The sequence below is a fragment of the Rhamphochromis sp. 'chilingali' genome (genome assembly GCF_963969265.1).
Source record: "Rhamphochromis sp. 'chilingali' genome assembly, chromosome: 10".
Classification (NCBI taxonomy): domain Eukaryota; kingdom Metazoa; phylum Chordata; class Actinopteri; order Cichliformes; family Cichlidae; genus Rhamphochromis; species Rhamphochromis sp. 'chilingali'.
Window position 1 is genome coordinate 29,045,525 of NC_137937.1, and position 23,255 is coordinate 29,068,779.

Here is a 23,255-nt window from a genome sequence, read left to right on the forward strand (position 1 = left end):
CTCACGGCAGGTTGATTTGTGTCGTCTGGGCGGATCGCGGCGTGCTGTTGCTCCACCCTCGATTATTCAGCCTGGTTGACGTGCGGTTGCTGCGCAGCTTGTGAAGACAGAAGCGTACGAGAGGGATCGGAGGGTGACTGCTGGAGCTCAGATTAGTGTTGTTGTAGAGAGGAAAGAAAAAAAACCCACTAATCCAGGTTTGCACGCTGCAGGATTACAAACACCCCAGTGCTTTTTTTCCCCAACACGGAGGACCGCGCTGAGAGGATCTGCTTGAAGACGCTGTTGTAGAAGTTTGTGCTCGGAGTTTTGAGAGTAGTTACTGTTGGACTGACCGAGCTAGCCCGGCTGCCCGCTGTGCCTTCCTCTGTCCCGGCCAGCCAGCCGTAAGTGAGCCCGCTGTCCTGCTCTCCTTCCAGCTGTGGTGAATCATGGCGCTCAGAGCCAGAGCGCTGTACGACTTCAACTCTGAAAACCCCGGAGAGGTGTCGGTGAAGGAGAATGAGATCCTGACTGTGTACAGCGAAAAGGACATCGAGGGCTGGTTCGAAGGGGTGAACAGCAAAGGGGAAAGGGGACTGTTCCCCGCTTCGTACGTGGAGATCCTGCGGAACGATGCCGCCTGCACCACTGTCAACAACAACAGCTGCAACACATCTGGGGACGCTAACCCGGACTTTAGATACGCCAACATCCCATCCGGAGGTTTTGACGGCTCTTATAAACCTAAAGTTGAGAACTTTTCTAAACCGTCTCCTCCTGGTTTCCCCGCTTTCTCACAGCCGCTACAGCAGCAGCAGCACGGCTACCAGCAGCCCAGCCAAGGCAGCGATGATGACTGGGATGATGACTGGGATGACAGCTCTACTGTGGCAGATGAGCCAGGTACTGTAGGGGGACGGTACCATGACTATGAAGGCAATGGACCGTCCACTTACAGAGTGACAACATCATCAGTGCCACGAGGTAATGCTCAGCAAGCCAAGAGCTCTGCTACAGTGAGCAGGAACCTGAACAGGTTTTCGACCTTTGTGAAGTCAGGGGGAGAGGCGTTTGTGCTCGGAGAGGCGTCCGGCTTTGTGAAGGATGGGGATAAAATCTGCGTGGTGATGGGTAATTATGGTCCAGAGTGGCAAGAGAACCCTTACCCATTCAACTGTGCGATTGATGACCCCACTAAACAGACCAAGTTCAAGGGCATGAAAAGCTACATTTCCTATAAACTGACACCCACCCACACACAGAACCCGGTGAACAGGAGGTATAAGCACTTTGACTGGCTGTATGCTCGGCTAGTGGAGAAGTTTCCCGTAATCTCGGTGCCACACATTCCAGAGAAGCAGGCCACGGGGCGGTTTGAAGAGGATTTTATCTCCAAGAGGAGGAAAGGCCTCATATGGTGGATGAACCACATGACCAGTCATCCTGTCCTGGCCAGGTGTGATGTTTTCCAGCACTTCCTCACGTGCAACAGCGCAGACGAGAAGGCTTGGAAGCAGGGGAAGAGGAAGGCAGAGAAGGACGAGATGGTCGGAGCCAACTTTTTCCTCACCATCAGCCCCCCGCCGGTTCCGTTAGACTTCCAGGAGGTGGAGAGCAAAATAGATGGATTCAAGACTTTTACTAAAAGAATGGACGACAGCACCTTGCAGCTCAATGCCACTGTCAGTGAGTTTGCCCGAAAGCAGATCAGTGGCTTCAAGAAGGAGTATCAAAAAGTAGGGATGTCATTTAAGGTCCTCAGTCAAGCCTTCGAAATCGACCAGCAGATGTATTCTGCAGGACTCAACCAGGCGATCTCCTTCACTGGGGACACATTTGAAACCATCGGAGAATATTTCGCCGAGCAGCCCAACAAGGATCTCGACCCAATCATGGATTTGTTAGCTCTTTACCAAGGACATCTGGCAAACTACCCAGACATCATCCATGTTCAGAAAGGTAACCACAGTCATACACATTTACTAGATTTGTGCCCTCTGAGGAGCCTCAGCTATTTTGCTTTACGTCTTTGGATCCTTGAGACGTCAGTGGGGAATTTATGATGATTACAAATGAATTTTACGCAGTAAGCATAAAGACCAAACTGAACTACAAAGGCAGAAAATTATCAAATACACACAATTCAAATTCAGAAGAATGTGCTTAAAATGTTTCATAATCCCAGTGACCCACATATACACTTAAAGTAAAGCAATATGGCAGCTGTGGGATCATTAAGACTTCAGTTTCAACCACAAGTTTTTCTGAGGTTTCAAAGTAGAGAAATAAGCATCTTTTCTTGCTGTGACAAGATAAACAGGGTCATTTTGTCTGAGGCATATTTGCTGTTGTTAAACTGCAGTCAGGTTACTACACAGGCTATTGCACTTTGCAAAACAAATAGCCGTTGTTTGCATTTGGAAATTGGCTTACATGCTGCTGCCTCTGTTTGTCCCACCTGTTGATTGGGTGGAACCCTTCGGCCTATGTTTGAGTTTCCATTGCTGGTGAAGCATCACGTGTTAGTGGACGGAGAGAATGTCCTTCCACGGTGAAGCCTCGTCAGTCTTTGCACAGATTAAGTAAATTGTTAGACTAATCTAGGCCATCCTCCTACAGTACCCTGGCCCAGCAATTGTTCATTGTGTGGCAAAATGTCACTCATGAGAGGATACACTGTTATACAAAAGAAACTGTGGAACTGCTCTCACAATCGCTGCCATATATGCGGTACAGTTAATGCAAGAGAAAAACAAAAAGCAAACCACACCTTTGGTCTGTAGGTCATACCTGACAGACTGCTTTCCGCCTTTGTAGATACAAACTGAAAGTCCTGCCTCAAACAGTGCAATGTGGGACATGACAGAGGACACGGGCTAGTGTGCTCTCACAGGCTAATCCTTCTCATTTTTCTCCACAATCCCACTAAAAACATCTTACTTGTGCTTCATTGATAAGACATACAATTTTACAAAAGATGCTAAAAATGGCATTTTGCCAGTGCCACTGCCTGTGCCCCCAAACCACTGGGCCCTTTCACTCCACAGTCGATGACAGAGAGTGAGGAAACAGGACAGACTTTGTAGTGGCTGCAGTGGGTTACAAACATCCCAGTCACTTCAAATCAAGATCACCACGTAGGCCACATACAGCTCCAAATAAGGCGACAGCCATTCACACAGTCTGGTGTGATAAGCCCAGCCCAATTCCACAGATAAGATATTTGGAAGACCTTGCTGCAGGCACAATGTTGAGAAAAGATCAAGGAGTAGTACAAACACACAGCGGTAGACGAAAAATAAAGCTGAAGGAAAACCCGCGATATGCAGGAGATTAAAGGAAGAGCATATTGAATCTAAAATTGCTTTGATCTCATCTTGTTCCTTTATTCTGAGTCCAGTTCAGCCAGTTTTTTTGGGTTTTTCTTCCACATGAGCTTTCATTTCCTTGTAATCATTCTTTAAGCCAATAATCAATTTCAAACAAAATTACAAGTCTGTTCCAGTTTATCATACCTGTTAGAGGCTGTAAACATTTATAATCCTACATAGAAGAACAGTTGACGTGCTTACTGTACAGCCAGTATTTCCAAACGTGTGCTTGTTTATGACACCTGAATTGAAGCCTGTCACTCAGACTGCCTGAGGAGCATTAAATGCAAATATCTACTGCAAAAGTATTCACGCAGGTATCATTATATTCAGCCTCCAGTGTATATTTATGTCTACTCACTTTAGTATCTTTTATAATTTTCCATCACATGGCAACTGCTACTGCTGCAGCAAAGCACTAAAATTAAAAAATTAAAAATCTATCTATCTATACACACACATATATGTGTGTCTGTCTATATATATATATATATATATATATATATATATATATATATATATATATATATATATGGTATAAAAACTGGGGGCTTAGGTTTCACTGTCATATCACTGTTTGAAGACACAGCTGTGGGGCTGGGAACATAAAGGTACACCAGCCACATACATACTCATTAGTAATACTCTTTAATAATTTTTCAATTTTTCATTTCTATCTATTGCTCTGTTTACAACCATCGTCACCACATGTAGAGGAAGTGTGCTTCTTCTTTCCCGTTAGCCTCTCTCCACACCTGAAAAGAGGACTGACCACATCCTTTGTTGTCTGAAGCCAAACTGCACGTTTCTGGAGAAGTGGTGCACAAGTGAAATTGGCTGGGATTGAAAGACAAAAAGTTAAAAGAGGATCTATATCATGTTCATTTCCTGTTTGCATTTTTCTGTGTAGACTCCACTAGAGTAGCTTCACATGTTCAAAATAATTCTTTTGTCCAGCCCCTTCTCTTCGTCCTCTGTCTGAAGCAACGCATTTGATCTCCTTTCTACTTCCTTTAAAGCCCGCTCTCTTCTGATTGGCTGGATTTTGTAAACAGAAGGTTAAAACACCTCTGTGCTTGCAGACGTTTTATGCCTGGTATATCCGTATTAAGCAGAATTTATGGTTCAGCATGTTCAGTCTGTTGGCAGTGTGGGGATGGCCTGTCTACCTGCAGAGAGCTCTGCTGTCAGATGGAGGCAGTATACAAAGTATATGGTGCAAACAGTCTGCAGTGTTATTGGTCCATCAGCCAGCCATGGAGAAAGGCAAAGTTATAGCATATAAGAGGCTGAAGTGAACTCTGAAATAGAGTGTCTAGAACACGGTGAAGCCTGAGCTTATGCCACACAGGGATTATTTGAACATACGCTAACCCCATTATTTGAAATTTTAGACATATTTATGAGCATCCACATGATAACAGCTTAGGGAAATAATGACATGTAAACTTTAAATCGCACACAGAGAGACAAATCACAGTGTCTTGACTCCCTTTTTGGAAGCTTATCTCCAGAGGTAGTCTTGCACTGATATGATGGTTTCTATCTCGAAATGAAGCATACCAAAGCAGCTGCTTGTCAGACTTTATCAATACCTGCATTCCATTTTTAGCCTCCTGTTCCTGTCTCACTGTGGCCAGAGACTCCAGACAGGTTTGGATGCAAGTGACTTGTGAAATGTGAGCTTTCCCACAGAGGGACATTGACCACCACCCTATTGATCTCCACCTCCGCAGGGACCAGATTAGCTGTTAGAGTGCAGCCTGGCAGCTATAATGCTAGCTCACACTATTGACATCATATATGGCTTTGCTTTCCAAAGTTGTTTAGCTTTACTGTAATCTAATATTGACACCCTAAGTATTGTGTTGTTTCTAATAACTTGAACCTCTTGAGAGAAGAAAATGTTTATTGTCAGAAAGTTTATTGTTAGAAAGTTTATTGTTTAGGGTCTTACCATGCAGGATTAGCAGTGAGTACAATTTGTGTTGATTATCAAAGAATCTGCAGCTGTTTTTTTAAGCAAAGACTGTCATGGTCCTGAGTCTGAGGACTCAGTGTTTTGTGTTTCCTTATGCTTTTGTTCATTCCGAGTGTGTATTCTGTTGTGATTTTGCCATTTGTTAGGTTTCTGTTCTTTGCCTGCCTGCTCCCACTTCTCTGTGTTCCCTCTGTCTGTCCATGGTGTTATTGTGTCTGCTCATGAGTCTGCCTGTCATGTTCAGTGTCCTGTCTGATTCTCTGTGTCAGTTTCCTGTTTTATTCTGAAAGTTCATGTCTCATGTCAGTGTGTTCAGTTTTACCTCTCCCCTGTCTCGTTAGCCTTATTGCTCCCAGCTGTGTCTCCCATCTGTGGCCCATTCCCTGATTACTCCCCGTGTACTTAAGCCCTGTGTTTTCCTGTGCTCTCTGTCTCAGTCTGTCTCAGTCTGCCATGTGTTTGCCAGAGGCCCGTGTGCCTGCTGGTCCTGTTCTGTCCCTGCCAGAGGCCCGTGTGCCTGCTGGTCCTGTTCTGTTCCTGCCAGAGGCCCCCGCGCCTGCTGGTCCTGTTGCGTTCCTGCCAGAGGCCCCCGCACCTGTTGGTTCTGTTGCGTTCCTGCCAGAAGTCTCCGCACCTGCTGGTTCTGTTCTGTGTGTGCCAGGGGCTCCAGTGCCCACTGGTTCTGAGACTGTTTTTGCTGGGGGGCCCGAGGAGCCCGTCCAGCCTCCTTTCTCGTCAGCTGGGGGGCCCGAGGAGCCCATCCAGCCTCCAGCTGCTCCACCAGCAGCCTCATCCACGCTTGCAGCAGCAGTTTCATCCATGCCGCCACCTGCTGCAGCGCCTCCGTCTGCATCCTCCACGCCGTTGCCTGGCCCGGCCTCTGCTGCATCCTCCACGCCGTCGCCTGGTCCGGATTCAGCATCCTCAGCGTCGCCTGGTCCAGCGCATGCTTCGGCTTCATCCGCTTCACCTGGTCCAGCCCCCGTGTCTTCATCCTCGCCTGGTCCAGCCCCCGTGTCTTCATCCTCGCCTGGTCCAGCCCCCGTGTCTTCATCCTCGCCTGGTCCAGCCTCCGCATCACCTGCAGTGGCCTCCTCTTCAGCATCCTCGTCAGCTGCTTTGCCTGGTCCAGCTTCAGCATCCTCGTCAGCTGCTTTGCCTGGTCCGGCTTCAGCATCCTCGTCAGCTGCTTTGCCTGGTCCGGCCTCCGCATCCTCGTCAGCTGCTTTGCCTGGTCCGGCCTCCGCATCCTCATCAGCCTCGTCTGGTCCGGCCTCCGCATCCTCATCAGCCTCGTCTGGTCCGGCCTCCGCATCCTCATCAGCCTCGTCTGGTCCGGCCTCCGCATCCTCATCCGCCTCGTCTGGTCCGGCCTCAGCTTGCGCCTCGTCTGGTCCGGCCTCAGCTTGCGCCTCGTCTGGTCCGGCCTCAGCTTGCGCCTCGCCTGGGGCTGCAGGGGCCACGCAGCCTTCAGGTCCCCTACTACCACCTCCACATCGTCGGTCATCTGCCAGGCCGCTTGTTGGGCATCTCCGCCACCGTGGCCGGCCTCCGGACTTGTTTCCACGCCGCCGTTGCCGTCCGCACGGTCGGCCCCCGGAGCTGTTTCCACGCCGCCGTTGCCGTCCGCACGGTCGGCCCCCGGAGCTGTTTCCACGCCGTTGTTGCCGTCTGCACGGTCGGCCCCCAGAACTGTTTCCACACCACTGCCTACTGCGTGGCCGGCCTCCGGACCTGCCCCACTGCCGCTGCCTTTCACACGGTCGGCCCCCGGAACTGAACTGTTTTGGCCTCCGGGTCGGCCCCCTGACCTTGTCCGTCTGGGCCTTTTCGGACTGTGTCCCTCCGTCCTGGACCCCCACCGCCCGCCCTGGTCGGGTCGTTTTCTGTTTTTTGGTTCGTGGGGGGGTTTTTTGGTTTTGGTCCGTTTTTGTGTTTCTGTTGGGCTGTCTGGTGCCAGCCCTTGAGGGGGGGGTACTGTCATGGTCCTGAGTCTGAGGACTCAGTGTTTTGTGTTTCCTTATGCTTTTGTTCATTCCGAGTGTGTATTCTGTTGTGATTTTGCCATTTGTTAGGTTTCTGTTCTTTGCCTGCCTGCTCCCACTTCTCTGTGTTCCCTCTGTCTGTCCATGGTGTTATTGTGTCTGCTCATGAGTCTGCCTGTCATGTTCAGTGTCCTGTCTGATTCTCTGTGTCAGTTTCCTGTTTTATTCTGAAAGTTCATGTCTCATGTCAGTGTGTTCAGTTTTACCTCTCCCCTGTCTCGTTAGCCTTATTGCTCCCAGCTGTGTCTCCCTCCTGTGGCCCATTCCCTGATTACTCCCCGTGTACTTAAGCCCTGTGTTTTCCTGTGCTCTCTGTCGCGTCGTACCCTCAACTAGCTGTGTGTTCTGCTTCTATGTTCCCAGTGTTTGGTCTCCTGCTCCAGTTTAGTGTTTCTTTCCAGTGTTTCAGTCCTTGGTTCCTCTGTTCTGACTTTTGGTTTTCTTTTGGTGAGTTTAGTTTGTACGAGGTTTTTTCCAGCAATAAAGCTGCGCCTTAAGTTTCACTTCCGTGTCTGAGTTCTGCATTTTGGGTCCACCACTCCTGCTTGCCTGCCACACAGCGATTCATGACAGAACGACGCGACCAGTAATGGATCCAGCGGACTCACCGTGGAAGCGCAGCTCCCGTTTTGACGGGACTCGGCTAGCGCTTGGAGGGCCTCCGTGCTGCCGCTCCTCACTAGCTGCTTACCCTTCGGTCCACTCACCTGCTTCCTCTCCGCGGACGCCCAGGTCTCGCAGAAAACGCTCCAGCCGGTCCCGGGAGGATTACTACGAGCCTGCAAGCAATCAGCTCACGCCTGCACAAGCCTTCTACAAGATGTTAGGGATTATTATCGTGCCGCCCGACTCACCCAGCGTTTCCACTTCACAGCAGGAGCCTGGGACTCTTCTCGACCAACCGCCTAGGGTGAGTGACAAAGTCCCCCTACATTCGCCTTCTGTGTCGAGGGATAAACGTACCGTTTCCCCCAAGGCCGCTAACGTCGGCTTCATGAACTCTAGATCTTCTGTTCCTCCTGTTCCAGAAAATGACAGTATTCATTTTGAGAGCGATCGTTTCCACTTTGGTTCAAAAGACTGTGCTTCTGATGCTCCTTCGGACCCAGGAGTTAAGACTGTTTCATCTGGAACTGTTTATTCTGGAGCTATGTTTATTCAGTCAGCTGCCCGTCCGCTTTCAGCTCAGTCCCCTGCTCAGCAGCCGTCTGTAGCTCAGTCTCCAGTGTCACCTGCTCAGCAGCCACCTGTAGCTCAGTGTCCTGTGTTTCCTGCTCAGAAGCCGCCTGTAGCCCAGACACCAACTCCACCACCACCATTTTCGCCCCAAGCTCTGTTAGCCGCCCGGCCCGAAGCTCTGTTAGCCGCCCGGCCCGAAGCTCTGTTAGCCGCCCGGCCCGAAGCTCAGTCGCCACCTCCACCACATTCAGCCTCGCTTCCCATAGCACAGTCACATCCACAGCCTGACTTACTACAAACCTTATTTCAATCCTTAGCCCAGTCAATAGCTCAGTTGGTAGAGGAATCATCAGCCTTATCGTCAGCTCGGTTTCAAACTTCACAACCATCATTTTCCCGACCTTTTCCTCAGTTGCCCTCAGCTCAGCCACCTATACAGCCATCATCTTCACCTACACCTCCGGTACAGCAAGCTATGTCTATCCAACCCTTACAGAACTGTTCCACAACCTTGAATTCTAATCAGAGAGACAAACCAAACAATATTGTTATCAGTCCTCAAAAGCTGGCCAGCTCTGAGACTGAGATTCACTCCAGGGCCTCCCCAGAGGCTGGGTTTCAGCCCCCAGCAGACTCTGGACCCCTGGCGGTTAGGAAGCCAGCTGAGGACCGCACCCGGCCGTTGCTGCCTGAGCAGACTCAATGCTCTGTGCAGCTGCAGTCTGCCATGTGTTTGCCAGAGGCCCGTGTGCCTGCTGGTCCTGTTCTGTCCCTGCCAGAGGCCCGTGTGCCTGCTGGTCCTGTTGCGTTCCTGCCAGAGGCCCCCGCGCCTGCTGGTCCTGTTGCGTTCCTGCCAGAGGCCCCCGCGCCTGCTGGTCCTGTTGCGTTCCTGCCAGAGGCCCCCGCGCCTGTTGGTTCTGTTGCGTTCCTGCCAGAAGTCTCCGCACCTGCTGGTTCTGTTCTGTGTGTGCCAGGGGCTCCAGTGCCCACTGGTTCTGAGACTGTTTTTGCTGGGGGGCCCGAGGAGCCCGTCCAGCCTCCTTTCTCGTCAGCTGGGGGGCCCGAGGAGCCCATCCAGCCTCCAGCTGCTCCACCAGCAGCCTCATCCACGCTTGCAGCAGCAGTTTCATCCATGCCGCCACCTGCTGCAGCGCCTCCGTCTGCATCCTCCACGCCGTTGCCTGGCCCGGCCTCTGCTGCATCCTCCACGCCGTCGCCTGGTCCGGATTCAGCATCCTCAGCGTCGCCTGGTCCAGCGCATGCTTCGGCTTCATCCGCTTCACCTGGTCCAGCCCCCGTGTCTTCATCCTCGCCTGGTCCAGCCCCCGTGTCTTCATCCTCGCCTGGTCCAGCCCCCGTGTCTTCATCCTCGCCTGGTCCAGCCTCCGCATCACCTGCAGTGGCCTCCTCTTCAGCATCCTCGTCAGCTGCTTTGCCTGGTCCAGCTTCAGCATCCTCGTCAGCTGCTTTGCCTGGTCCGGCTTCAGCATCCTCGTCAGCTGCTTTGCCTGGTCCGGCCTCCGCATCCTCATCAGCCTCGTCTGGTCCGGCCTCCGCATCCTCATCAGCCTCGTCTGGTCCGGCCTCCGCATCCTCATCCGCCTCGTCTGGTCCGGCCTCAGCTTGCGCCTCGTCTGGTCCGGCCTCAGCTTGCGCCTCGTCTGGTCCGGCCTCAGCTTGCGCCTCGCCTGGGGCTGCAGGGGCCACGCAGCCTTCAGGTCCCCTACTACCACCTCCACATCGTCGGTCATCTGCCAGGCCGCTTGTTGGGCATCTCCGCCACCGTGGCCGGCCTCCGGACTTGTTTCCACGCCGCCGTTGCCGTCCGCACGGTCGGCCCCCGGAGCTGTTTCCACGCCGCCGTTGCCGTCCGCACGGTCGGCCCCCGGAGCTGTTTCCACGCCGTTGTTGCCGTCTGCACGGTCGGCCCCCAGAACTGTTTCCACACCACTGCCTACTGCGTGGCCGGCCTCCGGACCTGCCCCACTGCCGCTGCCTTTCACACGGTCGGCCCCCGGAACTGAACTGTTTTGGCCTCCGGGTCGGCCCCCTGACCTTGTCCGTCTGGGCCTTTTCGGACTGTGTCCCTCCGTCCTGGACCCCCACCGCCCGCCCTGGTCGGGTCGTTTTCTGTTTTTTGGTTCGTGGGGGGGTTTTTTGGTTTTGGTCCGTTTTTGTGTTTCTGTTGGGCTGTCTGGTGCCAGCCCTTGAGGGGGGGGTACTGTCATGGTCCTGAGTCTGAGGACTCAGTGTTTTGTGTTTCCTTATGCTTTTGTTCATTCCGAGTGTGTATTCTGTTGTGATTTTGCCATTTGTTAGGTTTCTGTTCTTTGCCTGCCTGCTCCCACTTCTCTGTGTTCCCTCTGTCTGTCCATGGTGTTATTGTGTCTGCTCATGAGTCTGCCTGTCATGTTCAGTGTCCTGTCTGATTCTCTGTGTCAGTTTCCTGTTTTATTCTGAAAGTTCATGTCTCATGTCAGTGTGTTCAGTTTTACCTCTCCCCTGTCTCGTTAGCCTTATTGCTCCCAGCTGTGTCTCCCTCCTGTGGCCCATTCCCTGATTACTCCCCGTGTACTTAAGCCCTGTGTTTTCCTGTGCTCTCTGTCGCGTCGTACCCTCAACTAGCTGTGTGTTCTGCTTCTATGTTCCCAGTGTTTGGTCTCCTGCTCCAGTTTAGTGTTTCTTTCCAGTGTTTCAGTCCTTGGTTCCTCTGTTCTGACTTTTGGTTTTCTTTTGGTGAGTTTAGTTTGTACGAGGTTTTTTCCAGCAATAAAGCTGCGCCTTAAGTTTCACTTCCGTGTCTGAGTTCTGCATTTTGGGTCCACCACTCCTGCTTGCCTGCCACACAGCGATTCATGACAGAACGACGCGACCAGTAATGGATCCAGCGGACTCACCGTGGAAGCGCAGCTCCCGTTTTGACGGGACTCGGCTAGCGCTTGGAGGGCCTCCGTGCTGCCGCTCCTCACTAGCTGCTTACCCTTCGGTCCACTCACCTGCTTCCTCTCCGCGGACGCCCAGGTCTCGCAGAAAACGCTCCAGCCGGTCCCGGGAGGATTACTACGAGCCTGCAAGCAATCAGCTCACGCCTGCACAAGCCTTCTACAAGATGTTAGGGATTATTATCGTGCCGCCCGACTCACCCAGCGTTTCCACTTCACAGCAGGAGCCTGGGACTCTTCTCGACCAACCGCCTAGGGTGAGTGACAAAGTCCCCCTACATTCGCCTTCTGTGTCGAGGGATAAACGTACCGTTTCCCCCAAGGCCGCTAACGTCGGCTTCATGAACTCTAGATCTTCTGTTCCTCCTGTTCCAGAAAATGACAGTATTCATTTTGAGAGCGATCGTTTCCACTTTGGTTCAAAAGACTGTGCTTCTGATGCTCCTTCGGACCCAGGAGTTAAGACTGTTTCATCTGGAACTGTTTATTCTGGAGCTATGTTTATTCAGTCAGCTGCCCGTCCGCTTTCAGCTCAGTCCCCTGCTCAGCAGCCGTCTGTAGCTCAGTCTCCAGTGTCACCTGCTCAGCAGCCACCTGTAGCTCAGTGTCCTGTGTTTCCTGCTCAGAAGCCGCCTGTAGCCCAGACACCAACTCCACCACCACCATTTTCGCCCCAAGCTCTGTTAGCCGCCCGGCCCGAAGCTCTGTTAGCCGCCCGGCCCGAAGCTCTGTTAGCCGCCCGGCCCGAAGCTCAGTCGCCACCTCCACCACATTCAGCCTCGCTTCCCATAGCACAGTCACATCCACAGCCTGACTTACTACAAACCTTATTTCAATCCTTAGCCCAGTCAATAGCTCAGTTGGTAGAGGAATCATCAGCCTTATCGTCAGCTCGGTTTCAAACTTCACAACCATCATTTTCCCGACCTTTTCCTCAGTTGCCCTCAGCTCAGCCACCTATACAGCCATCATCTTCACCTACACCTCCGGTACAGCAAGCTATGTCTATCCAACCCTTACAGAACTGTTCCACAACCTTGAATTCTAATCAGAGAGACAAACCAAACAATATTGTTATCAGTCCTCAAAAGCTGGCCAGCTCTGAGACTGAGATTCACTCCAGGGCCTCCCCAGAGGCTGGGTTTCAGCCCCCAGCAGACTCTGGACCCCTGGCGGTTAGGAAGCCAGCTGAGGACCGCACCCGGCCGTTGCTGCCTGAGCAGACTCAATGCTCTGTGCAGCTGCAGTCTGCCATGTGTTTGCCAGAGGCCCGTGTGCCTGCTGGTCCTGTTCTGTCCCTGCCAGAGGCCCGTGTGCCTGCTGGTCCTGTTCTGTCCCTGCCAGAGGCCCGTGTGCCTGCTGGTCCTGTTCTGTCCCTGCCAGAGGCCCCCGCGCCTGCTGGTCCTGTTGCGTTCCTGCCAGAGGCCCCCGCGCCTGCTGGTCCTGTTGCGTTCCTGCCAGAGGCCCCCGCGCCTGTTGGTTCTGTTGCGTTCCTGCCAGAAGTCTCCGCACCTGCTGGTTCTGTTCTGTGTGTGCCAGGGGCTCCAGTGCCCACTGGTTCTGAGACTGTTTTTGCTGGGGGGCCCGAGGAGCCCGTCCAGCCTCCTTTCTCGTCAGCTGGGGGGCCCGAGGAGCCCATCCAGCCTCCAGCTGCTCCACCAGCAGCCTCATCCACGCTTGCAGCAGCAGTTTCATCCATGCCGCCACCTGCTGCAGCGCCTCCGTCTGCATCCTCCACGCCGTTGCCTGGCCCGGCCTCTGCTGCATCCTCCACGCCGTCGCCTGGTCCGGATTCAGCATCCTCAGCGTCGCCTGGTCCAGCGCATGCTTCGGCTTCATCCGCTTCACCTGGTCCAGCCCCCGTGTCTTCATCCTCGCCTGGTCCAGCCCCCGTGTCTTCATCCTCGCCTGGTCCAGCCCCCGTGTCTTCATCCTCGCCTGGTCCAGCCTCCGCATCACCTGCAGTGGCCTCCTCTTCAGCATCCTCGTCAGCTGCTTTGCCTGGTCCAGCTTCAGCATCCTCGTCAGCTGCTTTGCCTGGTCCGGCTTCAGCATCCTCGTCAGCTGCTTTGCCTGGTCCGGCTTCAGCATCCTCGTCAGCTGCTTTGCCTGGTCCGGCCTCCGCATCCTCATCAGCCTCGTCTGGTCCGGCCTCCGCATCCTCATCAGCCTCGTCTGGTCCGGCCTCCGCATCCTCATCCGCCTCGTCTGGTCCGGCCTCCGCATCCTCATCCGCCTCGTCTGGTCCGGCCTCCGCATCCTCATCCGCCTCGTCTGGTCCGGCCTCAGCTTGCGCCTCGTCTGGTCCGGCCTCAGCTTGCGCCTCGTCTGGTCCGGCCTCAGCTTGCGCCTCGTCTGGTCCGGCCTCAGCTTGCGCCTCGTCTGGTCCGGCCTCAGCTTGCGCCTCGCCTGGGGCTGCAGGGGCCACGCAGCCTTCAGGTCCCCTACTACCACCTCCACATCGTCGGTCATCTGCCAGGCCGCTTGTTGGGCATCTCCGCCACCGTGGACGCCCTCCTGAACGCCGCCACTGCCTTCCGCGTGGCCGGCCTCCGGACTTGTTTCCACGCCGCCGTTGCCGTCCGCACGGTCGGCCCCCGGAGCTGTTTCCACGCCGCCGTTGCCGTCCGCACGGTCGGCCCCCGGAGCTGTTTCCACGCCGTTGTTGCCGTCTGCACGGTCGGCCCCCAGAACTGTTTCCACACCACTGCCTACTGCGTGGCCGGCCTCCGGACCTGCCCCACTGCCGCTGCCTTTCACACGGTCGGCCCCCGGAACTGAACTGTTTTGGCCTCCGGGTCGGCCCCCTGACCTTGTCCGTCTGGGCCTTTTCGGACTGTGTCCCTCCGTCCTGGACCCCCACCACCCGCCCTGGTCGGGTCGTTTTCTGTTTTTTGGTTCGTGGGGGGTTTTTTTGGTTTTGGTCCGTTTTTGTGTTTCTGTTGGGCTGTCTGGTGCCAGCCCTTGAGGGGGGGGTACTGTCATGGTCCTGAGTCTGAGGACTCAGTGTTTTGTGTTTCCTTATGCTTTTGTTCATTCCGAGTGTGTATTCTGTTGTGATTTTGCCATTTGTTAGGTTTCTGTTCTTTGCCTGCCTGCTCCCACTTCTCTGTGTTCCCTCTGTCTGTCCATGGTGTTATTGTGTCTGCTCATGAGTCTGCCTGTCATGTTCAGTGTCCTGTCTGATTCTCTGTGTCAGTTTCCTGTTTTATTCTGAAAGTTCATGTCTCATGTCAGTGTGTTCAGTTTTACCTCTCCCCTGTCTCGTTAGCCTTATTGCTCCCAGCTGTGTCTCCCTCCTGTGGCCCATTCCCTGATTACTCCCCGTGTACTTAAGCCCTGTGTTTTCCTGTGCTCTCTGTCGCGTCGTACCCTCAACTAGCTGTGTGTTCTGCTTCTATGTTCCCAGTGTTTGGTCTCCTGCTCCAGTTTAGTGTTTCTTTCCAGTGTTTCAGTCCTTGGTTCCTCTGTTCTGACTTTTGGTTTTCTTTTGGTGAGTTTAGTTTGTACGAGGTTTTTTCCAGCAATAAAGCTGCGCCTTAAGTTTCACTTCCGTGTCTGAGTTCTGCATTTTGGGTCCACCACTCCTGCTTGCCTGCCACACAGCGATTCATGACAAAGACAGAACAATTCAAATGTTTTTGATCAGTTTAAATAACATCAAAATAGAGGAAACATGAATATTAATATTAACAAAGAAAAAAACCCAACTTTTGACTGCATATGTTTCAGTCTAAATTTGGTTCAGCTGCCACCAGTATGTAGAAGTGAAAGCACATCTTTTTTTTTTTTCTTGTGTGCTGACCTTCTGCATTAGCCAAATTTAAACAGAAGACGCTTCTGCTGCTGAAAGTTTCTGTTCAGATAAAGCTTGGTGTGAAAAAAAGTGATCTTGTAATTGGTGCTTCTTTAAGGAAAACACAAAAGAGCACAACTTTATGCTCTGAGCTGTGTAGTCACAGTGATATAGTCAGTAATAAGTCAGTAAAAATGCTCAGTCACAAAGTTTTGATCATGTTTATGAAGGAGGAGTAGTACTATAGATAACACATCGTTGTATTTCGATGTAAAGAGGAAGTTTACTGGTGTATGCTATCTATCTATATTAAATCCCACAGACTGTTTGCAGAGCACAAATTCAGTAAGGGAGAACCTAGAAGTCAAGCTGAACCCTTAATACATTTTCTTTTGCCTCCTTATCCTTATTCACATTTTTTTATTTATGCATTTTATTCCCTCCTTAATTTTACCAGTTCAGCACATCCTTAAGATCAGTATTTTCTCTGCTCTCATCAGTTTTTATCACCACATGGTGTTATAAAACAATGGCAGGCGTGCAAAGGAAAGCATAGATTTACAAGGATGTCAGGCTTTCCTGCTGAGTCAGCCTTTCAGCGTGCACTCCTGTGCAAACTCTGCGGGTCTGTTCTGATATATTGTTAAAGCCTATTTAAATGTCCTCTGATGTGCAAGTGGGTGACAGAGTGATGAGATGGGCATTGCAGCTGGTTGTGCAGGTCACAGGCTCGCTGTAGCTTGGTGTTGTGTAACTGGTGATTATATAAGACCTGAAACGGCTTCCTGCAATGAGCCCAGGAGGGCTGGGTGCCACCTCCATGCGGGGAGGACTTCTACACAAGCGAATATCAGGACTAACCTCGTTCATCACTATCTGTGATGTTGGGTTTGTGCATCTATTTGTATTTATATATCTAGCAAATATAAAATAAGCTTCAGCTCAAATATAATGAGTAGATTTTAAAACTGGAAGGTAAAGAAGCCATAAGGAGAAGGAAGTAATAAGAACTAATGAGAACTAAGACATCACATACAATTTGAATATTAGAGTTTAGAACTAAACCGAGTGTTGAAGAAATAACTAAAGAAAGATCATCCTGCTCACTATTTTTGTTCCAATAAATACACTATATGTACAACCACAAATTGGGGTCAACCAGAGCAGCAGACCGAGCACAAGACAAATGAAGAAGAGTGTGCGTGCAGGGTGGAGTGGGTGGAGACGAGTATTAGGGGTGATGCATGACAGAAGGGTTGCAGCAAGAGGGAAATGGTAGTGAGAGCTACTGTGGTGTATAGTTTGGAGGTGGTAGCACTGATAAACAGGACAGGAGGCCGAGCTGGAGGTGGCCAAGTTTTCATTGGGCGTGATCAGAATAGACAGGATTAGATATGAGTATATCAGAGAGACAGCTCAGGTCGAGTGCTTTGAAGAAAAAGTTAAAGAGGAAAGGTTGAGATTCAACTATAAGAAGCAAATAAGCTTCATAAAAATGTTGATGCGTTGAAAGAAATTCTCAGGTTTTTAATGATTGACTCATTTTACCCGGTGTAACTTATAGCACTTAAATAAGTAGCCAGTGTATGAGTGCTGGCAATAAAAAGACAGATTAAGAGCAATAATAATGAGTCACATGAAGACTGCTCAAGACTCCTTGAGACATGCATGGCTTTCCATTAATCTGATGGCATTTCAGCATGCCAGCCTCATGTCTGATTGAGAACCTGCTGACTTTTCTGTCTGAGTCGTGCAGCAATCACACTAAGACCTGATTTTTATTTCTGCGGGGAAGCTTTGTAAAGCCTACGATGTAACCTAAGGAAGTGGCCCACGTCGCCGCCAGCATTTATGCTTGTGCTGATACATTAAATGCAGATTGCCTCAAGGTCATGTCCCAGTGTTTTATATAGGATGCCAGTCAGAGAAGGAAATGAAATTCCAGGTTTTTTCCCCCTCCTACATCCGGCTGCATCCACCCAACCTGACCTGACATTTCTAAGTAGGTGGCAGAGTTTACAGGGTAGGGTTTCAGAGGGGTTTTGCACTGAAGCATAGATCCCCATTAAGTTGGACCTGCTTAACATTTTCATATCATTTTTAACACAGTATTAGCCTGAACTGCATACAGTCACATTTATAGACTTGTTGCATGATTGGGTCAAAGTTTATCAAGCCCAAATTTTCCCAGCGTACCAACGTTATTGTAAGACCTATGAAGTTTGCAATGTTGCATCTTCCACACCTGAAAAAAAGCTTCTCTCTGTGATCAGCAGCTCTGTTTGTGCAACAGGTCTGCAAAACTTACTTGCAGCTGTGAAAATCATGTAGCTTTCCATATTACACTCTATTGACACCATATCTCTGTGATCAAACTCTTGTCTTTTTCAAAGTCTCCATGGTAACAGTTATTCTGTCTTAATCCATAAGTGGGCTTTAAAACAAAGGAAGCCGGAGACCTTTAAGGTGCAGGTAAACACCATGTTTCCGCTATCATGCCGTCCATCAGTCAAATGTTCAGTTTACTTATTTAAAATGTTTCAAAATTGAGATCACGACCTGGAATTTTGACCTATAGATTGCAAACATTTTTTTCAGTGGTGGAAACAAGCATCCATACTTTCAACATCTGTGGTTAACTTGATCTGTTTTTTTTTTTTTTCTCATACCCTTTCACCTCTCTTTCTGTCATATTCAGTCCGCTGTACATCACACTAATGTCAAAGATCTGGGTTAAACTTCAGCTGAAGGAACTATAGCCAGAAGGCAAACTGAGCAGATTTTGGTGGGGGGAAGGGCAACGCGTTGTCTTTTTTGAGGGAGGATTTTCAGCATTTTTTTTCTCAGTGTGATCAAGTTTGGTCTTTGGTCTTACAACTCGAGTCTAAGAAAAGAAACTTAATGGAAACACAAAAGGTAGTGACTTAGGTCAGTGTGCCCTTTGTGGTGTCACATTTCAGGAAACAAGTAGGCTGCCTCTGAGTTCTTGCTGAGTGCTGGTGACTCAGCTCATATAATGACAAAAAAAATTCCCATGACACAACAACACAGGACGTTTTGCATGCCTTAAGGCCACAAATCACACCTCCAGACTCTGCTCTGAAGCCAGGATTATAATTGGCCATGCTGTTCACGCTATTTCACCGCTCTTGCTACATCTCTTCAGTGTCAACACTCAGTAACTTCCACATATAGTACGTCTTACACTGGTTTCCCACGTTTTAAAGCATGGGGCAAACCAGTGTTTCAGCAAGGACCAGTGAAACACATGTTTAGAGCACATTATTACTTCAAACTATTCAGGGCTAAGTTACTTTGTGAATAATTTTCTTAAGTGTTTGGTCCATCAAATGCCCGAACAAAAATTCCAAACACAGCATCATATTTTGTCCACTCAACAATCCATAGAAAACACAGGGAACGAGCAAGTCTTCACAATCAGAGACCTGAACCACATTCAGGGATTTTTGACAGCATACTTCAGCTGTAAAGCTGATTTCATGCTGTTTAAAAGTCTAACTGAAACATTGGGGCCAAATTCTAAGAACCAGGAATCAAAAAATGATGTACGCACACATAACTTTCATGTCCGCATCCTCACCAGTGGGTCCATGGTCTGTGGCTTTCCTGTTTGCTACCAGCTGTGATATGTGACCATATTTAAGTAGGGAGTTCAGAGAGAACATCATTTCCCACCACTTTCTCGCGCCGTGCAGCTTAACATCAATTTCTCACGACATTCATTCCTTTCAGCTGGTCAGCAGTTTGATAAGTCATCAGCCACGAGCTCCTGTTGTTGTGACTCTGCTTTCCGCTCTCATTGAACCATCTGTCTGGAAAGCCGGAGGCTAATTTCTTATGTTTTGTCTCTTTTGACTGAAGGCTTGTTTTGTGGCACTGAAAAGGTAGTACTTTCTTGTAAAGGAAGTGTCAGTTAAGCATGAAATGCAGAAATGCAGGGCTGTAAACCATCATTTCTGGTGCTCTAATGCCACAAGACCCCACCACAGCGATGATAGAAAGTAGCTCTTTGTGCATGTGTGACAAACTCGAGCAGGCATTTGTGCAACTTTCAGTATGAGTATGATTCTGTGGATTTGTTGCAGTGGGTTTTCGTTAGGAGTTTAGTAAAGGTGCAATCTTAGTTTTTTACGCTTTACACGAATGCACTGCAAACATCCAACAGTTGATGTCAAACAGTTATTAAAATGAGTGCACTCCTAAATAGCCCTGGTAGTTGAGAGAAACTGCCAGAAAAATCCCTTAAATGGTTCGAGGCTTTGAAATGACTTAATAGATATTTTTAGAGTTGTGCTCCTAAATATAGATACAGAGAGCCTGTCTTGCTCATAAGTGTTCCCACTATTTTTGGTCAGTTTGATAAGTTAAAGGTTAAGCTTGACCAAATAAGATAGGTCATGTTTTGTTTTGTTTTTTTAGGGGGGCTTGTGCTAAAAAAAAAAAAAGAGTTAGAAAAAAAAGAAACTTGTGGTTTTGTTTTGTCTGGTTGTGTCTGCATGGGTTTTTTTTTTTTTTTTTTAACTTGACTGGAAAACTTATATGTGCAGTGTATGCTAACAAAAATCTGGGACTTTCTGGAGTTTTGTGTAAATAAACAATTTGTACAGCGGTTGAACTCTTATTAGTTCAGAATGGTAGGAAAAATGAAGGTTAACACTGAAATTGAATTTCTTTTATTCCATCTATCTTCTCATCCGATTCAGATGGGGTGGACCCTGGATAGGTAACCCTCCTGTCACAGGGCTAACATAGACCACCATTATCACCAGTTAACTTAACAGACCTCCGTGCTGTGAAGTTTTAAATACATGCTCTCTCTACATTTTATTTCTAGCAACATATTTGCTCACTGAGCAGCATATTACATCAACTACCAATTATTGTTTTTCCATTGCTGAAGAATAAATAACTGCCCAAATATAGCAACAGAGAGCCAGGCTACAGGTGTGGCCAATATCAGGTAGTGACAACAGCAACTTGGAACTTGGTGGAAAACCCATAGACGCTACCATGACATCACCCAGTGATTCATCCTTTCTATTGTGACTATTAAAAGGGACACTAACTATGGGTAGCAAACAACAGGATTGAAATAAAACGGGCCTACCAGAGAAACTGAATAACCAACTCCTTTGAGTGTTTTTTTTTTTTTTTTTTTAAGTGTACACTCTGTAGGCACAGTCACCAAGCACAATCATCCCAACTCCACCTCTGGTCTGCACTTGTATTGTACATGAAGTCATTCATATGGTCCTGTCACGTGCTTTAACTGTGATTTTTCGCTGAGGTAACAGTCATAGGGGAACCACTGGACTTCCTTCTTGGGTACTTCTAGGGATCGCGCTGCAGGAGTTCCCAGTCCTGTGGTTAAATGTGCCCAGATGTGGCACACAGTGACTCAAAACAGACACACCCCTAACCTTGAATACATTTATTTAAAAAATATTACCCCAAGTGCTGATGTCACAAAGGTGAACATTTGCTATAAATACTGAAACTACTTCCTTGTTCCAGGCTGTAAATATTCAAAGTGGGATATATAGTGGCCAGAAATTTGCATTTTGCAGTTCTGGTTTCCTCATGTTGAAGTCGGTGGGTTTTGAGGTGATTTAGACACTTTCATATTTTGTTCTACAACACAAGTAGGTCAGTTAATGCTCCACTTGTTAATTTTGTACTGCAGGTTTAGTGGTGTGGGTGCTTTTCGTGGACTAGAAAACAGAAAAATATGTATTAGTTTGATTAGAAAAGAAATTCAAAAATTCCTGCTCTTTTTAATCCCCCATACAGGAGCGCTGACAAAGGTGAAAGAGAGCCAAAAGCACGTGGAGGAGGGAAAAATGGATCGGGCACAGGCAGAAGGAATCAACGAGCGCTGCAACATCATCTCCTTCGCTACGCTGGCTGAGATCCAGCATTTCCATCAGATCCGCGTGCGAGACTTCAAGGCGCAGATGCAGCACTACCTACAGCAGCAGATCACCTTCTTCCAAAAGATCACGGGCAAGCTAGAAGAGGCTCTGCAGAAGTACGACAACGCGTAACGGATCGTTCGTCTCGATCCGTCGGTTTAGACCTCGCTGATTAATGGCCAAGCGCTCCCTTTGGCCAGCCTGCGGCATCTTGGCAAACAACAGCCAGTTCCTCACACACACACAAACACACACATACACACAAACACAGACACACTGCTGATGCTGCTTATCCAGCAGGGAGGGATTTTAAAGGAGATTATGGTCCAGTAACAGCAAAATTTCAACCAAATCCAGGTTTCAGTGTATGTTGGGCCACATTTTCTTGGGCACTGGATGTCCTTGTTTTAGAGACGATGGGTACTTGGGAGTTGGGTTAATTCATTAAAAAAAACACTCAAATTCTTTTAGATTTCTTGAGAATCAATAAAAATGATGGTGCACCAGTTTGGTATGTGGGTGAATTAAATAACCTTGTATTCACTGCTGCCTAAACATCTGGTGCGAGATTTCCTACATTAAGTGTTTTTAGCCTTAAAACTGAGGTTTGAACTGTTGGAGTGGCTGCCGCGTCAGCAGCAGCGGTGCTGTCGTGGCCAACACACTGCCTTCTGGAAACACTCGAGCCCTTCCTGCTACACTTCTTCTTGGACAAACAGGACAAAATGTTTACAGTCTCCTCACTGTCACCACTGTGTCGCTGTGCCTTCTGATCATGTATCTCTGGTTATTTTTGTTAATAGCTACTTCAAAGCTTTATATACTGATTGTGTAGAAATATATTGTATTTGTTATTATAAAGCTACAAATTTTGCAGTCTTTGTTGGGAAATGATATCAGATGATTATTTGAGGACTTGTTTCTTAACACTTGCAGTGTGACGACATCAGGATCAAAGATTACCTGCTCTGATAATGATCATGCTTTACTTACCTACACAGCAAGCTGATTTTAGGGGAGGATGATGATGGACACTTACTGTAACCATGCCGGATGCCGGTGTTGTGCCAAAAAGTGATTGTCTGCCAAAAACTGATTTCCGGTATTTGCCAAAAACTGATTGCTCGTATTTAAACTGCTATAAGTAACTTGTTGGCATATAATATGTGAAACATATGTCAAATGCATCCCTCATGGATGACACAAAGTCATATTGAGCCACAAACAACATTCGTGTAACAAGGTAGAAGCCGCAATCAGTTTTTGGCAGCGAAAAAACAGATAATCTTTTAATTCTATATATAACCCCTTTGTAAACGCTGTTCACCGAAGTCTATTTACCAACATACGTAAAGATATTACACATAAAAAATACACGGAAACATTGGAAATCACTTTTTGGCAGGCAATCACTTTTTGGCACAACACCGGTTTTCAACCTTAGTTTTTGGGCGTAGTGTTCATAGGCAGGCTGTAAGGGGGTTCGGGGGTTCCTCACCTGTTTTAATAATGCAGTCCTTTTGATAGCACACTGATGTTTTTAACATTTACGATGCTGGCTGCATCGTAAGGAGATAAATGTAGAAGCAGAGAGGCAAAAATAAATTCCTTCTTCACAGAAATATTGTTTGGTTCTTTGCATTTCTCAAGTACTTGACAAAACTCAATCATTTAATCTTACTTGGTTAAAAGCCAGCAGATAATGGTGTATGTCCTGACAGTTAGCTGCCAGCGGTCCTTCGTCGACAGACAGGTCAGACAAGTGTCATGTATCCGGCTTAGCATTTCACAACAGCAAAATAACAAAGGGAGCGAACTGCACGGCTCTGTACGTTTCCTTGGCCGCGTCCCCGGAGGACCGCTGCTGTGTTTGTTTTATGCTAAGCTCATGCTCAGCTCACAGACAGATCTGCTGACAGCACAGGAGCCTGGGTGGCCATATGGGACATCTGGCCACTTTTAAAAGTGTCTGCAGCCGTGCCAGCAGCTGTGTCACTGTGCTCTACTGTAATTGCTCCCTGCGATA

General features: G+C 49.0%; 1 protein-coding gene across 1 annotated transcript; it reads left to right on the forward strand.

Moving 5' to 3' along the window:
- Nucleotides 1-82: 82 nt before the first annotated feature.
- On the forward strand, nucleotides 83-22,851 carry snx18a (sorting nexin 18a). Its single transcript, XM_080894662.1, has 2 exons — nucleotides 83-1,941; nucleotides 21,108-22,851. Exons 1-2 carry the CDS (start codon nucleotides 432-434, stop codon nucleotides 21,359-21,361), a joined length of 1,764 nt encoding a protein of 587 aa, XP_080750788.1. The 5' UTR covers nucleotides 83-431; the 3' UTR covers nucleotides 21,362-22,851.
- The last annotated feature ends 404 nt before the right edge of the window (nucleotides 22,852-23,255 follow it).